Source organism: Leptosomus discolor, chromosome 9 (genome assembly GCF_034619465.1).
Source record: "Leptosomus discolor isolate bLepDis1 chromosome 9, bLepDis1.hap2, whole genome shotgun sequence".
Lineage (NCBI taxonomy): Eukaryota > Metazoa > Chordata > Aves > Leptosomiformes > Leptosomidae > Leptosomus > Leptosomus discolor.
This window is the reverse complement of record NC_141399.1, coordinates 12,905,130-12,924,880: the sequence shown is the minus strand read 5'-3', so window position 1 is coordinate 12,924,880 and position 19,751 is coordinate 12,905,130. Positions and strand designations below refer to the sequence as shown.

General features: G+C 53.0%; 1 protein-coding gene across 2 annotated transcripts in view; it reads left to right on the top strand.

The window, feature by feature from the left end:
* The window catches only part of PLXNA1 (plexin A1), a 105,040-nt gene that overhangs the window by 76,941 nt on the left and 8,348 nt on the right, over positions 1-19,751 (top strand). The window contains exons 19-28 of one of the 2 annotated variants that reach the window (XM_086470401.1): positions 139-373; positions 1,737-1,879; positions 5,083-5,339; positions 9,630-9,696; positions 14,654-14,800; positions 15,640-15,799; positions 16,370-16,473; positions 16,916-17,012; positions 17,704-17,894; positions 18,769-18,938. In XM_086470401.1, the coding sequence (XP_086326527.1) occupies positions 139-373; positions 1,737-1,879; positions 5,083-5,339; positions 9,630-9,696; positions 14,654-14,800; positions 15,640-15,799; positions 16,370-16,473; positions 16,916-17,012; positions 17,704-17,894; positions 18,769-18,938 (1,571 nt within the window). Of the gene's footprint in view, positions 1-138; positions 374-1,736; positions 1,880-5,082; positions 5,340-9,629; positions 9,697-14,653; positions 14,801-15,639; positions 15,800-16,369; positions 16,474-16,915; positions 17,094-17,703; positions 17,895-18,768; positions 18,939-19,751 lie in introns of both variants that reach the window. The other variant, XM_086470400.1, reaches the window with a different exon arrangement.

Genomic DNA, 19,751 nt, shown 5'->3' with positions numbered 1-19,751 from the left:
AAACCAGCTCCTGCGTTTTTCCTCATCCTTCCTCCCCCAGGCTGGGAGTCATCCCTCAGTTCCCAGTATGGTGGGGAGGGCTGCCCTGGGCGCGTGCCACCTGATGCCAGGTCCGATTTTTCCCCCACCACGGTGCAGATCAAGGCCGGAGGGTTTGAGTTCTCCCCGGGAACGCTGCAGATCTACTCGGACAGCTTGCTCACCCTGCCCGCCATCATTGGGATTGGCGGCGGGGGCGGTCTGCTCCTTCTCATCATCATCATCGTCCTCATCGCATACAAGCGCAAGTCCCGGGATGCCGACCGGACCCTGAAACGTCTCCAGCTGCAGATGGACAACCTGGAGTCCCGGGTGGCCCTGGAGTGCAAAGAGGGTGAGGGATCCCGGTGCCATTAATGTGGGGGTCTTGAAGGGTCTTGTACCATCCCGAGGCTCAGCGTGCTCCCACTCTTTCCCCACTGCCTTCCAGAGGGAATGGTAATGGGCAAAGCTGCTTTGTCAGGGGAAGCAAACACATTTTGAGTGGGATTTGGGGTTTTTTGTAGTTAAGAAATTCCCCTGTGTTTCTCCAAATGGGAGAAAAGAGAGCGAGGAGGGTAGCGAGGGCTGCCTGTGAGCGGGCAGTCGGTCTCTCATTATGTGACAGACGGATGCTGTGAAATTGGACAGAATTCCTTGTATGATCCTGCTGATAAAACCTAATTGCCCATTATCCCCCTGAGCTGGCTCCCAAGGCCCTGACCCTGCCAGCCACAGCTACAACCAGCCCGGGCACTGCGGATGGAGCAGGTACCGAAAGCAACATAATAAAAAGGGGAAAGAAGGAAAAAACCCTTTGCTCCCCCCAAATCCCCATCCCTACGCATGCCTGCGGATGGCACTGGTGACAGGGAGAGGGGAGGGAGCTGGTGGAGGGGCTGGTGTCTTGTCTTCCGCAGCTGGCAGATAAAAGGATCTGCTTTTAATTAAAAGGCACAATCTCTTCCCTGCCTTTTCTCTTCTCTAGTCCCACTAGTTACAGATAAGATAGCGCGCCTTTCAAGCTGACGTTTGTTTTTTCTCATCAGGCTGACGAGCCTGCATTTCTCTGCCTGGCTTTCAGCTCCCTTTAAAGTGCCGTTAATTTGATTTTTCTGAGGGGTTCCCCCCCTCCCCTCAACTCCTTTCCCTGGTGCATCTCTAGGACTCCTCTCCCGTCAGCTTTTCCCTGTAGGTGCAATTAAAGGTTCAGGACCCCCCCCCCATCACATTCCCCTGGGAGTTGCTGCTGCCTCTGCTCCGATCGGGAGGTGCTGGGGTGGGTGTGTTCAAGCTCTTCTCTTGAGTAGTATTTAGGTCAAAAAGAAATGAGGACATTCTTGTGGTTTAGGCTAACGTTTTCCCCCAGAAGCTCTGGCTTTGTTCAAGCCTTGCTGTTCCCTGCTGCCCCCAGCATCCCTGGGAGGCTGTGAGTGCTGAGCAGGGGGGATTTGAGCCCCCCGGGACCTGGCAGTCCTGTTCCCAAATCTGCCATTTGATTTATTCTGGGGAAGTCATCCCCACCCTCTGCAGCTCAGTTTTTCCATCTGTGAGATGGAGACAGTGATCACAGCCTGCTGGGGGGAAGGATGCAGAGCTGATTCATGCCTGGGGGGGGCCCACCCATGGGGTGCTGGGGGATGCAGTGGAGGCTGGGTGACGATGTTGTATGCTTGGACTGTGGGATGTGTTGCTTAATTCTCCTTTTCCCACCCTAGCCTTTGCTGAGCTGCAGACTGACATTAACGAGCTGACCAATGACCTGGACGGGGCTGGCATCCCCTTTCTGGATTACCGCACCTACGCCATGCGGGTTCTCTTCCCAGGGATAGAAGACCACCCCGTGCTGAAGGAGATGGAGGTGTGGTTCTGTCTGTCTGTCTCTGTACTGTCTCAGGCTGGGGATGTGCCACTGCATAGTCCCCTGCAGAAGTCCCTGTGCCCCAAGTGTAGAGCTGGAGAGATGCTTTGGTCGGGTGCTGGCCTGGCCTGGTGCGGCAAAGAGCATCTTGCCGCGTGGCAGCTGACACAAATGCAGACCGGCTGCTGAATGGTTACTGCACTCTCTGACATTAATATCAATATTTATATTAATATCATTGCTGCTGTCATTTTCTACAGCGCTTGCCTTATTCAGTTGGCTTTGTTTGATGCCTGACCAGCCGCTCGTTTCTAGCAGGCTCGTCCGACATCGCCTGCTGGCTTGGCTCCTTTTCCCCATGCAGAACCCATCCTTGGCATCCTTTCCCTGCTCCCCAAACCAGTTCCCTCTCCTCTCCTGGCCTCCCCATGTCTGTTTAATTTAGTCCATGCAATTGCACAGCAATTGGCTTCTTGTTTCCTGGGGTGCTGGGGCCGCTCTTGATTAGAGAAAGGGGCAGGGGGTGACCTTAGCTTCCCCTTGCTGCTGACCCAGCACAGTAATTAATGTCGACGTGGTCTTCATAATGTATTTAGGAGAAGTAATTGGCCCTGGTGCAAGATGCACGGTCACTAATTACAACACAACAAGCTCTTACCAGCTTCAAGTGCACGTGCTGCTGTTGCACGCCAGCATGGCTGCAGCGCCGGGCCCTGGCCCTCCGCCTGCTCTTTTTCCTTGGTCCCTAGTCCCAGCTCCGGAGGGCAGCGGGGACCCTGTTTCCATGGATTTCCCCTTGAAGCTCGGGTTTCCGGATGCTCGGAGCTGCAGCAGGCGTGAGCGAAGCCCTCCCTGGGGCACAGCCCTTCCTGTCTGTGTGAATGTCTGGCTCTCCTCTCACCTCTGCTCTTGCTCTTAAGGATTTTCCCTAAAGAGGGGTGGAAAGGGTATCAAAAAGGGTATCAGAAGAGGAATTTTGCATTGGCCACAGCAGGCTGGGTGGGAGTTCAACTGCATCCAGCTCCTAATTCAAAACATCCCACTTGAAAAAGCATGCCAACTCAACCTGGCCTGGAAAACAAGGAGTTAAAGGAGCTAAAGGAGCGGAAAAAAAAAATCCCCAAAAGAGATTAAATAAAGCAACTACAGTTGTGTAAGCTTCATATAATTTAATCAGGTTTGCTTTTATTTGTCTCTTTACTCAGAGTGTAACATTAGCTATTGCAAGTGACGGGAAGGAAACGGCATTTGCTCACGCACACGCTAATCCGCAGCGAGCATCAGGCTGTCGTACCAGCTCCCTTTCTCTTTAGATTTTGGGGGGGAGGTTTGCTGCTTTGTGCAAATTTAAGCCTGATTAAAAATTTAATTCAGTATTGTTCATTTATTTCTGCTAATGATCAGCAAGTTAAACACAGGGGCCAAGGGAGGCAACAGGCATGTGGGGGGCTCAGGCATTGCCATACTGCTTGTGATGGGGGTGTCTTGTCCTCCTGTGCTCCCTGACAAAGTTCTGGTGGGATGGTCACTGTTGGGCAGGGCCTGTTTCCTATCTCATCGAGATCCTGCTGCTCCACTGAAGGGAGAAAGCCTCTCGTCCTGTGGTCTGCTTTGCCTGGCGTTGGCTGTAAAACACCAGCAGCGCGCAGGGGTGGGGAGGCAGCCCATGTCCCTCTGCCCCAGGTTTACTGATGGGCCTGGTAGGTCTCCAGCAGAGCCGCTGCGCTCCAGCTGGCTCTTGGGCCTTCCCGTGCTGAGGAATCAACTGGCGTCTCTGCATCCCCATAGGGAGCAGCCGATGCTGCTGAACCTCGGGCATCTGCCTGAGTTACCAGCATCATTGCACCAAGGTCCCCACATAGTCTGGAGGGGAAACTCCGGGAAAACATAATGTAAAGCATTTCTGTTCCTAGCAGGACGTTATCCTCTGACCTGCATTAAGGGAAATTGAGCCACATGCTTGCTGGCATGGTGCCTGTGAAAGGAACCCTGAGGACACGGGCAGAGAGAGTTTGTCACTACTCCCCCATCGCCCTTCTGGGATGCTCTGGGGCAGGCATCACCACTCGCCTGACAGTGGCACCTAGGGGCTTGTATCGCAGAATTGGCAAGGACTGGGTGGGAAACAGGGTTTTTGTCCAGTGGGAAAGAGTATTTTGGATGGGAAAGTTACAAGTGTGAAGAATTTTGCTGAACTGAATAGCACAAATCCAAAGTTTTGATTGAAGTGAAATGATTTGATGTGTCAAAACCCTGTTCTTCATTTTGAGTTGGTGTTTTGAAATGAAAAGTGTTGTTTTGTCTCCAAATATCGACATGAAATGAAATTCCTCACTTATTCTCCCAATCAGGAAGATGAGGGGTGGGGGTGGGTATAAAATTAAAGTTGGTGTTTTACCACAGCAAGGCTTTTATTCAAAGGAAGCCATCTTTTCTAATGGGAAAATTTTATGTTGTAAAAATGTTCATTTCTCATAAGAAACGTGGTCAGGGCTGACCAGAGCTGGGCTGACAATGGCAGTGCAGGGATGAAAGCATCCTAGCCCAATCCCTGCTGAGTCCTACATGGCCAAGTATGGCCAGAAATACACCTTCAAATGTCTCAAGAGGAAAGGGAATATTTCAGGCTTTGTCTGAAGCAGGACAGACCCAGGTTTCTGCTATTTGCTTCGCTGTCTGAAATCCAGCCCCTGAAAACCAGGTGGGTTTGCTGCTGTCGGAGCTCAGGGTAGTGGCTTTATTTGCTTTCTGTGCAATACCCAAAGCACGTGTTGCAGTGACTTGGGTGGGAACTGAGCTGCTTGTTAAATGAAATTGAAAATTATAATTTGTGTGTGTGTCTGGGAGAGAAAGTGTTTGTTTATGGGAGGGAAGTGCATGTATGTGCCTGCACACGTGCGGAGAGAGTCTGTGTGGAAGTGTGTGTGTGTATATATATACATATACATATACACATCGATGTGCTGAGACAGTGTTAACGCTGAGATGTTACAAACTAAATAATACTTCTGGAGGGAATTGAGGCTTATCACCAAAGAGGAAGCTTGGTAGTAGGGAGAGAGCAAATCCAGGTGCTCTTTGACTCTTTTCTTCCTTTCCTCTTGGGGGATGAATGTGGATCCAGGGTCTTGTGCAGTCCAGCCACCTTCTTCTCATCGCCCTCCCCCTCATGCCCATCTCCCAGCTTTGCTTTGTTCTTGCAGGTCCAGGCGAACGTGGAGAAGTCCTTGACCCTGTTTGGGCAGCTCCTGAACAAGAAGCACTTCTTGCTGACCTTCATCCGCACTCTGGAGGCTCAGCGGAGCTTCTCCATGCGGGACCGTGGCAATGTGGCCTCCCTCATCATGACAGCGCTGCAGGGTGAGATGGAGTATGCCACAGGGGTGCTGAAGCAGCTCCTCTCTGACCTTATTGAGAAGAACCTGGAAAGTAAGAACCACCCCAAGCTGCTCTTGCGGAGGTGAGTGTCCATCCCAGAGGCTGGAGCCATGGGACAGTGCCTAGGCTCTTCTGAGCATGTCGACACCAGCTGGTGTCCTTTAGGGATGCTATCAGCGATGGTTTTGGTGTTGGCTGTGTCAGCGTTGGCACTGGGTCTGTGGTCAAGCATTTCCCTGCCCGTCTGCATGCAAGTATGAGAGGGATGTGGGACCACCGGGACCCAGCCAATTCAGGAGTCACCCGTGGGATGTTCTTGCTCTGGTTTGGCCCATGTGGGTTTATGTTGCCTGGGAAGGAGGAAGCAAGATGCTCGGCAGCTGCTGGCTGTGTAGGCTGGTGCAGGGAGGATGCACACTGGTATCAGGCACTGTTGCATGTCACTGCAGCGATGCTCCCACCTGCCTTCCCTTCTCCAGGTGACCAGGTGGTCCTACACCCCTCGGCATGTGGGGCAGCTCTCGCCTTGCCTGGAGGGTGCCTTGCCGCATGGGTGCCGCCTCGGGCTGGCAGCAGGCAGGAGTCCCCCTTTCCCCACTGCCTCCTCGGGGCTTGCCCACCTTGCCGGGCGCATGGGATTTTTCCTGGGAAAGCCAAGCAGATCTTCACAAGCTGGGAGTCTCGCCGGGGCCGGGGGGGAGCGTGAGCAGGAGGCAGCCTGCCAAGCCCTGCCGTGAGTCTGCCTGGCCCATCAATATTTAACGATAGCTCTGAGCTCTCCTTCATCACGGGCTGATGAATATTGAAAGATACACCAAGTGCAGAACAAAAACAATTAATAAGCTCCACCAGCCCAGCTCGAGGCCCTCCATGCTGTCTTCTCCCTTCGCATGCTGTACCATGCCTCCCCGTCTCCACTTCCACCGGCCCAGTGCCACCAGCCTCCAGCGGAGATGCGGGGACGGCTGAGAGTCATGGGGTTGGCATGCCACCAGAAGGGCTCAAGAAAACCAGAGCATGTTTCAAACATCAACCAATGTTCATGGCATGTCCCACCTGTTGGGTTTTGTGACTGGCCCTGGGGAGATGTCTGAAGAAGGCACAGGTGTAAGCTGGTCCCAGTTACATCCCTCCTACCTTCCCTTGGCCAGTCTCTTTAGAGACTGCTTTCTTAGTCTGCTTCATATATCACATTACAAGGGTACCCTTAATTTCTCAAAGCACCTCATTAGGAACATCCCAGAGAGGGGTGGGTCTTGGAGGTGCCCACCCCTGTCCTCTGCCCCTGTTACTCAACCATGTCTTAGCCTCTTCCCTTCTTACTGTCCTTCCACGACACCAGGCTTCACTGAAATATTTAAACTGCATTTCCAGCTTCTGGGTCTCTCAGAGCATCATGAAGCCACTGCCATCAGAGCAAAACTCCGGAATGAAGTAAATCAATAAAATATAGATAAAAGGCAGCGCAGGGAGGCCAGCAGCTGCGGTGGCTGAGCCGTGGGAGCGGCACAGGGGCAGAGCCGGTGTGGCCGGAGCCAGCAGCCCGAGGACTGTTGGTCCCCAGCAGCAGAGCTCGAGGGCCCATTGCAGGTGGAGCTGCAAGAGGCTTAGGGCAGGGACAAGGTCCCCTGGCTCTTACCTTGCTTGTGCCTCCCCGAGTGATATTTAATGAAGAGACTTTGTTCTTTCTGCAGCCACTGCACCGAGCGAGTGGTGTTGAGGGCTGTGCTTCTCTATCCTTTTGATTAGCCCTGCTGTTGGGTGTGAGAGTGTGCTTACTGCCCAGGGCAACTGGATTAACATTAATCTAGCTGGGGAAAGCTGTTATTTATTTATTTTGTTACTGGATAATCCCCGCGTTGCTGTGGCATCTGGCTTTATCGCAGATAAAGACAAACATCCGCCAGAGCCGGGTGGTGGCACTTCAGATGAGTGTTACAGGCTTGTCAGCAAAGGACCTGGTCTGGGGCTCAGGAGGATGTCTGCTGAATAGCTTCAGTCCACCCCTCCCTTGGCTTTCTTCTTACATCCCTTTCCTTCTCCCTTTTTTTCTTCCCCTTGACAAAGGAAGGCTTCCCTCCCCTGGAGGCTTGGGTGTTACGGTCCCCTAATTGTTTAAGGAGGGCTGTGCTATTCCAGGGAGGGCAAAAAGGGCTAAGCCCAGTTAGCACAAGAGAAAGCCTTGGAAGGGACCATATGACCCAGAGTCAGCTTGAATAAACTCTGGGAAAGTGGATTTCCTACCCCAGCCATCTGGCCATCGGGAACTGCTCCTGGCCCATCTGCCGAGCATGGCATTGCTGTTGGGCAGTGCATGGCATTGGGCAGTGGGACTCCTGGTGTGTCTGGGGTTCGGGTTCCTTCTGGGTTTTGTTTCTTGAGTTAACCCATTTCTGTCTGTTCCCCTAGTGCAACAGGAATGCAGCCACATCCCTGAGGTTATTAGTGTTGCTTGTGCTTTCAGGAACACCTGCGTTTGCAAGTGACTGATCTGATGATTAATGGGCGGATAAGCTGAAGAAGCCTAACCAAAGAGGGTCGAGGGGCTGGCTGGCATTTTTACTTTAAAGGGAGTGAAAGCCACTTTAAAAATAATCGGTGTGTTAAGGGGAATTTTAATTTTGACATCAGCGAGACCACGTTGTGGTGTAGAGGCAGGTGCATTAAGCTGCCCTTGTAGAGCTGCATGGTTCACCTGGGTCCTGTGTCACCCTCAGCTGCTTCCATGCCAGGATGTCCCTCTCCTCTGCTGGTATGGCATGTCCTGGCTGCAGTACCACTACACCAAGGTCCCTATGTCCTATTCGAACCCACCATGTCTCACACCCATCCTGTGGAATCCTGCTCTCCCTCTTGTGCACATGCTGCATGGTGATGGTCCCAAACAGACACAGGCGACTCTCCTGGACCTTCCTGCCATGCTGCTTTGGAGCACGATGGCATCTGGATTTCAACCGTGCTTTAGGAAACTAGGAGCAATATATAGGCTTTCTCAAGGCAGTTTTGGCTGCTTTCTTCAGCTGCATCTCCAAAAGCTGAGAGGCAAGTCTACATTTTTAAACTCCTTTTGGAGCAGGTGGTTGCAGCATTGTTCACTGCAAACGCCTATGTCACCACCCCACTTTGAGTAGACACACAGAGACCTGGGATTTCCACCATGCAGGCAGGGAAGGGTTGAATTGCAAGCCTGGCATGGTGTCTTTGCAAGTACTCCAAAGGTACTTAGAAAACAGCTTAAGCTTCCAGCCACTGCTCTTACACCTTCCTTCTTTAATCCTCTTCGTTTTGGCTGAATTAGCACTGGGGATAAGTTAGACCAAAACCATATTGGGATCAAAGTCTCCAGACCTAAATCCAGTGGTGGCTTTAATCAGGGCCATGTACCAGTGGATCAGTGCCCTCTCTGCATTGCAGGGCTCTGCATCCCTGCCCGAGAGCCACCCAGATCCAGGCCCAAGGGCAGGGGCATGGAGGGAAGTGAGGGTGCAGAGCATGGCTTCCTAAAGCTTCACTGTGGCCACTGCTGAGTGCCAACAACCAGGTGTCCTCTCCTCCAGCAGTTCTTCTGAGCAGACTTTGCACAGGCTGCTGGAGAAAACTCTCTTCATCCATCCAGTATTGGTGATGTTTGTCCTCTTGCTCTGCTGTGGGTCCTGGGTTGGGAGGCTGTAGAGGTCAAAAACTACTTTGGGGGTTGCAGGGAAGTCACCCAGTAGTGGTGGGCCTGTGTCAGGGCAATAGCGGTATTGAATGCACTGCAGGAGCAGAAGTCAGCAGCAGCTCCCAGGTGGGGAGAGGGGCTTCCAGCTAGATGAGGTATGCGATGATGTGTGGGATGAGGTGCTCCTGTGGTGGGAATATGGGTCAGGATCTGACTTTGCCTTGCAAGCTCAGCTCTTCCCTTCAGATTGTGCTTTAACTGGGGAGCTTGAGGTAGGTTTGGTGACATTTTACCTGGCTTAGGTGCCTCCTGTAGTGAGAGCTGTCAGGTTCTGATGGACATGATGGAAGAAACAAACTTCATAGAAGTAAAAGGTACCAGGGAGAAGCAGAAAGCTGGTCATGCCCTAGGTGAGACTCCCCATGGGCAAGGTCATGCTTGGCGCTCTCTGGTTCTCCAACTGTGCTGGAGACCAATTTGCTTCTTCATCCTGGGGGGCTGCTGTGGCTCAGCCTTGTGGATGGGCAGGCTTTCCACTAGGGCTTCTGCTGTCTGCTTGTGCCCCTTTGCTTCGAGGCTCCTACCTTTCCAGATGTGACCTTTTAAAGTCAAAAAGAATTTAGCCACAGTCCAAGGCTGAGGTAGCAATGAGTGAGATCAGAGACCTTTAGTATCCTCTTCTGACAGCTTTGCTCTCTGCCTTCCCTACAGAACGGAGTCGGTGGCAGAGAAGATGCTGACAAATTGGTTTACATTTCTGCTGTACAAGTTTCTGAAGGTGAGTTTGGGAAGGGATGGCAACCCTGTGTGGGCAGGGAGGTGGTTGCTGCCTCACTGGGACAGGCAGTGTGGTACCCAAAGCCTGGGCTGATGTGCTCCTGAGTGCTCCCGCTCCCTCCCGGAGCAGAGATCACTTTGCAGGCCTCTGTTTTCATCCTGAGTTTCTGAGATGTGATTAGTGATTCTGGGTCTCCTTTTGGGGAAATAGCTGATATTGAGAAAGGAAATCTAGGCTGGGATTTCTTAATGAGTAGTGGGTCTGAGATATTTTTAAAAATTGTTCCCAGAGAAAGGAAGAATCTAAAGCAACTCAGCTGAGTCTTGAATCCCTTGGGAGTGGTCCCTAGCCCTTCCTCCTTGCCTCTGCTTGTGTAACTCTGGAGGAAAAGGCCTCGGGAGTTGGTCCTTCTGTAGACATGACTGTGATCGGAGGATGTTTCTGCCTGTTTGAGTTTGATGTGCTGCACTCTCATGTAACGCCGCTGCTTTTCCTTCGTCTCTTTGACACTGAGGCTCCGCAGTAGGAGAATCATTTCCCCCAGGCATCTCCATGTCTGCTGCTGCTTCCCCTCCAAAAGGTGCCCCAGTGGGGATGGACACCCCATGGGGCCCCTTGGCAGCTGGGGACACAGCTGTCTCCACCACACGTGCACGAGGGTGCAGAGCCCGTTAGCTTGAATTTGCCTTTTCCCCAGTTTCCTGGGGGTAGCCAAAGAGGATGCCAAAGCATAAAGGCTGTTTATTTACCACTGCTTCATCCAATCCGTATCGAGAACATTTACTTCGTCAGCACTGGTGCTAGAGCCGCACCAGTGGCTGTGCGAGTTACACAGCCACAGCTCCAGCCTGTGGACCCCTGGCTCGCTCCTGCTGCTGCTTCAGGATGACACCGGCGGGGTGAACGGCACCTGCAGTCCTGCCACTGGTTTGTCAGTCAGCAGAGCCATTTCTTGGGATCCTGCCTGGCGCCAGTGCAGTGAGGCTGGGTGGCACGCAGCTGTTTTTGTGGAATTTCATCCCTCATTAAGATAAAGAGGGTTTGAACCATTTCCAGCCAAGAGATGAGAGTGAGCAGGAATCTGTGCAGAACTCAAGTGATAGTCAACGAGAGGTGATTTATAATATCACTTACATGCACTTGGCTTTTTGCCTCTGTCGAGGGATAGCCTGTATCTATAAAAATCTAGCTGTAGCATGCAGTGAAGATTGCTTTCCAGGGGTGGGAGAGGAGGAAAGCTGTGCTGTTTGCGGGGAGATGTCAAACCTCCCGACACCTCTTTGGGCGGGGGCTTTGCTCAGCGGGACCACCCTCCACCCCTGCAGTGGCAGTACCTGGTGGGGTCAGGTAGGACACCAGCAGACAGCTCTTTGGGCTCTGCAGGGTTGGTGGGACAGGCAGGAGTAGCTCTCACTGTGGATGAACTCCCTCAGGGCTCCTTGAAGTGGATAAGGTTGTCCTTTGGCCAAGCAAAGCGCAGTGCACAGCCTTCAAACGCCCACAGCGGCATCTGGGGACATTGAGTTCGTGTGCATGGCTTGAAGCCCTTTGCCTGTGCCTGGCTGGGCTGGGACATGTTCACCTTGTTCAGAAGCTACTTTGGATCAGCTCATGTGTCACCACTGTCCGGCATCGGTCCTTGTACAGCCCTGTCCCCCTTTGGAGAAGCTGCCACGTGCACTGCCAGTGTGGGGCAAGTCTGAGGATAAGGAGTAGCAAGAGAGAGACATGGGAATGGGACCAGGGCAATGCCTTTTTATGAAGTCTTTGGCTACGCCCTGGCTTTGGTGAGGGAAAACATCTCCAGTCTCTGGGTGGTAGTAGCAGGAGAGAGAAGTCTGATCTAGATGCACCATTACAGGAGGAATATATGCAGAGGGCTTGGATAAATCCACTGGCTGTGAGATTTATTATGCTGGACATCATCTTCCTGGGGAAGTGGTTGAAACTCCATTGCCTGGGTCACTTGAGTTAGACTGGAAGAGACTTGATGATGCACTCATGACCTCTACTGGGTTGGTCCTGCCAGAGGAGACCCACGGGACCGTTACCACCTGTCTTCCTGACAGTGAGGATCACAGGTGGCACCAAAAGCAGGAGGAACCGTGGAGTAGATGGAGAGGTATGACAGCAGACAGTTTGCCAGCAGGGAAACTGCACCAAACTGTGGTAATTGTGCTTGTAAATGAGGCAGGCGGACATGTGCCCAGCTGCCAGATCGGCTCTCAGCAAACCTGCCCAGAGCAGGGCTGGGCGCTTGGCATCACATGGCCATGATGTGCTGGGATGAGGGATTGGGACAGGGACAGGACAGCACCCCCAGACCAGGATCAGCAGCATGGGGAGCCAGCGAGGGCTGGCACTTTCATGGGGACCCGTAGTAGCATTTATCAGACTCTTAACGAGCCACCCTAGGGAAAGGGAGAGGGATAAATCGAGACAAGTGCTGAAAAATGCACGATATTAGGTGCCTGATGAGCTAGATCTAGTCAATAAGACAGTTTGAGCATTAGCTGGCTCTCCTCAGCCTGCTCCCAACGTACCGAAGCGTGCATGCACGGGGGGTTTTGCAGCCACCCTCCTCCAGCTCAGCTCGCACGGAGAATCCCTGACAAAGCCCCCCTCACTGGGGCCCCTAGCAGTGAGCAAACCATGTCGGGGCTGGCAGCGTGAGCATGGCCGCGTTCAGGGGGCAGGCTGCCCTCCATCAACCTGCGGGGCCGCCTGGCCCCATCTCAGTGGTCCCCTCCTGTACCTCACCTGATGGAGCTCACCTTGGGGCAACTGCCCAGCGCTGGTTTCTGTGGTCCCTGTTCATTTTGTTGGTCTCTCTCAGGGACAAGCCCTAAACCATCCTCATCTGGAGTGTCTCAGTGAGCTGTGACCCACAGCAACATCTCGGCTCTGGTCCTCAAGAGCCTGTGGTGACAGTGAGGTTGGGAGTGAGGTTTTGGATTTTAAGGGCAGGACCCACATTTGGAACAGGTGGAGAAGCCAAGCTGCGACAGGGAGGGTGCACAGAGCTAGGGGGTCAGGGCAGAGGAGCTGTTTCAGTTGACATTAGGATGCCTGACAGGTCAGAAGGAGACCAGGATCCTGGGGCATGCAGGAGCCCCCAAAAGACTGTGTGGTGCTGGAGGAGTCACATATCCATCACCAGGACCACTGATGCCTCCATCCCTCCAGGGAGACCATAGGGCCAGCTCTAACCCATGCATGCAAAAAGAGATTTATTCCCCATCAGCCTGGCTGGCGTCCAAGGAGCAGAGTTGGTGATGCTGTGATGCCTGGAGTGAAACTGGACTGCCAATGTGGGAAGGGCTGAACACAATTCTCTCAGTGGGGATCCCTAGAGGTGGGCGCAGAGCTGCAGATGCAGGGGCAGCAACCATGCCTCACTAGGGAGGGGAAATCTGTGGGCTGAGGTGAGAGCAGCTGTGTCAGATGTGAGCAGGCATCCTGCTCCAAGTTGTCCTCCATCCACACCACTTCCTCAGACTTGGGAATTTTACGAGGAATTTTTGCAAGCAACTGAAAGAAGCAAGTCCAGTCTTTCCACTGTGGCCAGAGGAGTGGGCTTGGGGTGCTATGGTTGCCCCTGGGGTCTCACTGCTCTGCGGCCAGCCTGGTGCTCCTACCTTGCCAGGCAGCCAATAATGTGCACTGTAGCACCCACCTTGGGTCTCCCGCTTTTCCAAGCTGACTTAATGAAGCCAAGTTTGCAAATGAAACATAATTTCAAAGACAGGCATGTTGTCGGAAGGTCTGGGGATGATGTATGCCTGTTCCTGCTCGTTAGCAGCTGTCTCTTTAATTACCGCAGATGCTAACGAGATGCTAACAGCATATGGTGACAGGGAAAGCAGCCGCACTTTGTACCAAAGTACAATTTATTTGTGAGGCGGCCGGGAGGGAGGGGTGAGGGCTGGTGGGGTAAAATCTTCTGGGACTTCTCCTCATCCTCTCTGCTCCCATTGTACTCTTTTTGCTCCCTTAGGACTAATGCCTGTATCTGGAAGGGCTCATTGGGATGCAGCTCAGGGGAGAGGTTTGAGCCCTGAGTGATAAAGGGGTGTCCACTTCCAGCCCGCCCTGTGCCGACTCATGGCTCCAGGCTGGTTGGTACTTCCAACCTTGGCAGGTCTTGCTGTTCCTGGGTTGCTGCAGTTCCAGCATCTTCGGAGGAAGTGTCTGGTCCAGTTTCCCTCTCCCTTCCTCCTGCCTATGAGATAGATGCTGATGTGGCTCTGGCTGGTGGCTAAAGCTGACTCTGACTATAGGGGTTTGGCAGTGGGGACACGTAGGTGGCAAATGATTTAACTGCAGGAAACCTCATTGCCTGGTCCCTTCCATCAGCTGGAGACTCAGGGTGGGGTTGTCAGTGAGTTGCTCTCTTACTTTTGCTTCCCACTGGATCTAGCTGGCTGTGCCCAGCTGTCATGTGGAGAAACCTCCTGACAGATTCCAGAACTGCATCGTGGTACCTGGGCAAGAGCTCCCAGGCTGTCGCACTGCAGCATGCCCTTTCCAGTCCTCAGGTGCTTCTCTTGGCTGGGCCAGCTCAAAAGATACGCTATATCCCATGCACAGAGTCCTCAGACCCAACCTGCTCTTCACTAGCCCTGAACCTTTTTAGCTCATTTTTGTTCTGTAGAATGAGCAGAATTCACCAGAGAGTGTCTGGGAAGCTGAGCCTAGGGGTTGGTAGACAAGGGAACAACCTCTGGTGGGCTTGGAAAGAGAGAATGAGATCCTCCACAGGATGAATTTTGCCACGTGCTGCCTTACTTGCAGTCTTGAGAAGGGGCTGGAGACTCTTCATAAGGCCACATATGGGGCTTGATGCTGCAGGGCCACAGCAGGCTCCTGACACAGTGGTGGTTCTTGAAAGGCAAAGCTGGTGCCTGGCACCTTCTCACTCCTCTCTCTTCCCTCTCCTTTATCCTCTGTCCTGCAGGAGTGTGCTGGGGAACCACTCTTCATGCTCTACTGTGCCATCAAGCAGCAGATGGAGAAGGGACCCATTGATGCCATCACAGGAGAGGCTCGCTACTCCCTCAGCGAAGACAAGCTTATCCGGCAGCAGATTGACTACAAAATGCTGGTTAGTGCAAGCGGAAGCCTCACTGGTACTGGTGCTTGCCAGGACTGCTATGTTTTTAACAAGATCTTGGAGGCACCCAGAGTACTTTGCAGAAAGTGGTTTGTCTCTTGTTCTTCTCTCCAGCATCCCTGGGGTGCCTCTTGCCCTCTCTGTGTGGTACTTATCATAGCTAGGGCCAGAAACAGGGCCTTTCTGTGGCAAGGTTTGCTCTTGCTGTGGAGCTGAGAAAGCCAGACATGAACTGAATTCCGCTCCATGCCTCTCCCAGCGAACCCCATGGCCGTGACAGGTAGGAGGCCAGAGATGCTGTTGAGCACATGCTGCCTGGAGTAGCCAGCGGCTCATGCTGGTTGGGTATCAAAGTTAGAATCTTGAGGTTACTGCAGGAGATGGAGAGATACTTCTCTTCCTCCATATGAGCTGTCTCTTCTGTCCAGCTGAATGATAAACCAGGCCCTTCCCCTGGCTGAGCCTGCTGCTGGCTCTTCACCACCTTCATCTCCACTGGGGTGGGGTTGGGAGGGAAATGGAGTGGAGTGTGCCCAGGCATCACTCAGGCTAGACAGGTTTTGGTGAGTTGGGCATGGTTTGCTGGCCCAGAATTCCTTCACTGACACTGTGCTGCCTTTCTGGGAATAGCTGGAAGTTTGAGGGTGGTGGGGAGAGGTGGGGAGAAAGGGAAAGCTGGAATGTGCCGTGTGGCTGCAACTCCACACTGGCCTGGGAGGTGAGAAGACATGGCCTGTAGACAGCTGTAGCCCCATGTTCTTGGACCTGCCTTTGCACCCAGTATGTCACAACCTCTCACTTGAGTCTTTCTGCCCCCTTGTGCTATGCAGACCCTCAACTGCGTGAACCCTGAAAACGAGAACGCCCCAGAGATCCCCGTCAAGGTGCTGAACTGCGACACCATCACTCAGGTGAAAGAGAAGCTGCTGGATGCTGTCTACAAGGGGGTTCCCTATTCCCAGCGACCCAAAGCTGGAGACATGGACCTGGGTAAGATGCCAAGCACTTCCCTGTGGGGAGCAGGATGTGGCTAAGAGCAGAAGTGCCAAAAAACCTGTTCAAGACAGGAAAATCCACATCTCCTACAGGAGAGGGGACCTGTCAGGACCAGAGCATTTGTGCTTGGCCAGTCCACTTTTGCTGTCTTGGTGGCACTGACTTTGTTTGGGGACCCCTGGCATAAGAGTGTGGGTCCTACCAGTAGAGAGAATGGGGAGTGAAGCCTCCTCCCTGGCTCTGGCTGTTGTCTGGATTGCAGGCTTGAGATCCACGGAGGCTGGCAATAGTTGAGAACAGTGTTAATAGTTCTGTTCTTAAAGGAGTGGCAGGAGAATGAAGAGGAGCAAAGGAAACAGTCCCCAGGGTCAAATCAATACTGTCTTTCCTTGAATACTTGGAAACAGCTTTTACCCGACACCATGTTGATATTCATCAGTCCTGGGGTTCAGAAGATGGTGGGAGGGCTCTTTTGTTAATGCCCAGACCGTGCTCCTACCCTCATGTCATCTTTGTGCTCCAAGCCCCCCACTAACCATGAGCCCTTTTCTCTCATGGGGACAGAGTGGCGGCAGGGCAGGATGGCCCGGATCATACTGCAGGATGAAGATGTCACCACAAAGATCGACAATGACTGGAAGAGGCTAAACACGCTGGCCCACTACCAGGTAAGGCTGTCTGTGGTGGAGAGCACTGAGCAGTCACCAGCTGCTTTGAGCCTGAGCATCTCTTCTCCCTTCTCAGCTTGGTCAGGGCCTGGGCTCAGCTCTTCAGACTGTGCTGCTCATGCTGGGGCATGGCCCAGAGGTCTGCAGTCACTTTCCTGCCTAGGCCCTGTGTTTATGTTCCTTCCGTTGAAGGAAGCACCGAATGGGGCATCTCCAGGACTCGTAGAGGCTGTTCACTGCTCTGACCTTACTTTGCCATTTTCATGCCAAGGTTTCTGGTGTGATCCTGTTCTGACCCCTTTCCCTGACCTGTCGCAGAAGTAGATGTGTAGTTCTCCTTTGCTGGAGATGGATGTCCCTGGAGTGGTTTCACCCTGGTGTGGAGCTGTTCCTCCTGTGCCTCTCTGGTATCACAGCCTGCTCATGCCATCTCTGCCCCCAGGTGACGGACGGCTCCTCGGTAGCCCTGGTGCCCAAGCAGAACTCAGCATACAACATTTCCAACTCCTCCACCTTCACCAAGTCCCTCAGCAGATACGGTGAGCATGCAGGGGCATCCTCCGCTGTGCTGGCAGGGGAGGCAGCACTGGGCTGGGCTTGCAGACCAAGGCACAGGGCAGGTGATTGCTAACTGTGGCTCATGTAAACAAGGTCTTCCAAACCCCAGCTCTCCTGCACTGTGCTTTTTATTCTAGTGTTGAAGAAGGAGCAGATGACCTCAGAGCCATCTCTCTTTGCAACATGTCAGACTCGGGGGAGAAAGACGTGTCAGGTGGCTGCTGCTAAGGGATCCCCTCCCTTTTATTCCCCTGAAATCTAATTAAAATAGGCGCAGAGGCACTTTGCACTTAAATGAGCAGAGTTGAGGACTCCAGTGAACATGCTGGAAAGTGTACTTCAGCCTTGGTTTGGAAAGGAGTAGTGTGGTCAGCTCAGACTGACGGGAGGCATCTATGATCCTGCCACCTGAATGCTGGGAGCAGGACAGACCTCTGCAGAAACCCTTCCATGATGGTCCTGGCTCCTGTACATCAGCCAGGCTTGAATGTAGCCCAGTGGCCTGTGAGGACGGTCCCAGCAGAGCTCCCAGTCCACGGTGACTGCAGAGGCTGGATCCCAAAGCTCCTGTTTCATGGTCGTGAGGTGTGGAGGGAGGAAGGGGGTGATGGGGCTGGCAGCAAAGCGGAGGTGGGCAGGCTGCAACTGTCCCCCTCTGCTCTGTGCTTGCAGAGAGCATGCTGCGGACAGCCAGCAGCCCCGACAGCCTGCGCTCGCGGACCCCCATGATCACCCCCGACCTGGAGAGTGGCACAAAGCTCTGGCACCTGGTGAAAAACCACGACCACATGGACCAGCGGGAGGGTGACCGGGGCAGCAAGATGGTCTCCGAAATCTACCTGACCCGCCTCTTAGCCACCAAGGTATGGCCCAGAGATGCAGAGCTGCTGCCTGGCTTTTTAAATCTGAGTGGGGAAGGGTAGCAATTTGGGTTGTCCAAAAGTGGTAAGCGCTGCTTTTTTATTAGCCTTCTGCTTACAACAGGAAGTGCTACTCTCATCGTCTCTTTCCTGAGCTGGAAGTAATGTTTTTGTCTGTCAAAACACTCAGTGAATATCCCTTGAGTGGATTTTCCTATTTGCTTTTTGCACCCTTTGGTGTTTTTACTGTTCCCTGAATCCTTGAGCAGCTGCTGGACTGCAAAGCAGAGATGCCCTGGGGAGAGTTCCTCATCCCCTTTGGTGTTTGGAATAAAGCTGCAAAATCAGTGATGTGGGAAGGGTAATCACTCAGGGCATTTGGCATTGCAGCAGGTTCCCCTTCCCTCAGCACATACAAAACCTTCTCTAGGGCCAAGCGGGTGCTGTGTCTCTGAGATATCTGAAAGGAGCGGAGGGCTGTGCTGAAGATACTGCCTCAGGATTACAGAGATGGCTCAGCCATCTCTCCTGTGACTTGGCTCCCTGCCTCGTGGGACAAGGGCCTGTTCAGCAATGTCTGTCATCCGGTCTTGGGTACTTTATGGGACCCAAAAAAGACCATGACATACATTCACTTGGGTTTTGCTCTTATATGGTGTTTTTCTTTGTATGCTTTTAGCATGTCAGATCATGCGATGAAGGAGATAATTCATCACTGCAGTGATGAACCAGTAGAGTTACACAGCCTGTACTGTGCTTCCTTTCCAGGTGATAGGAATAGAAGTGAAACTGGTTTAAAGGCCAGCCTTTAGTTAAAGGCTCATCCCTCTGCCTGCACAGAGCATTGCTGAGCAGCCTTTCTCTCTCTCCTCTTCAGGGCACCCTACAGAAGTTTGTGGATGACCTGTTTGAGACCATCTTCAGCACAGCACATCGTGGGAGCGCGCTGCCCCTCGCCATCAAATACATGTTTGATTTCCTGGATGAACAAGCTGATAAGCATCAGATCAATGATTATGATGTCAGGCACACCTGGAAGAGTAACTGGTAATGGAGAGGGGCAGGGGGACGGGGGATGGGCGCTAATGATATCACAGCTAACAATACTTCCAACCCCTCCCACAGGGAGCAGAAGTATGTCCCTGGAAATGATCCAGGATAAGAGAGGCCCATATCTCTGTATTTCTGGTGTGGGTAAATCCCTTGCATGCCTTCCTGCAGCAGAAAAAATCCCAGGAATGCAATGCTCCCTCAGCCCTTCCATCCCCAAATCCCAGGCACCACACTCCCCCTGATGGCTGGAGTCAGCTGAGGATCAAGCAGCTCTGTTCCCATCTCACCTTGGGCAAATGTTGCTCACACTTCTCCATCCTCCAGGCCCCTCCAGAGGTGGAAGCCCCAATGCCCATCTCGGCTGTCCTAAAGGTGTTTCCATGCTCCCTCCTGTCACTCAGCTGAGCGTGCCCTAACAAAGTCAGCGTAAAGCCGTGTCTGCATCCTCCCTAAGCTCACCTGCAGAGCCAGCCCATTGGCACTGCTAATCGCTCTCTGCAAAGCCAGGCAGAGTGGCTGATGAGACCTCCAAAAGTGCCGTGCTGGGGCCAGGGCTTGAGCAGGCGTTGGCTTCTGCTCCGCAGCCCCGCTCGGCATTTTTCTTTTCTGCTGCCTCACTGATTTCATCTCTCTGATCTTGCCGTTACTGGAGACGGGTACGTACGTTCCCGTGTCTGGCATTTGTTAAATGGCAGCCAAATTGCTTTTGTGTAGTTCAGTAACTGTTGGCAATTAGCAGGGCAGGAAAAGAAACATTTTAAAATGGAGATGTGAGAGCGCGGAAGCTCTTGGAACTGATTTATAACT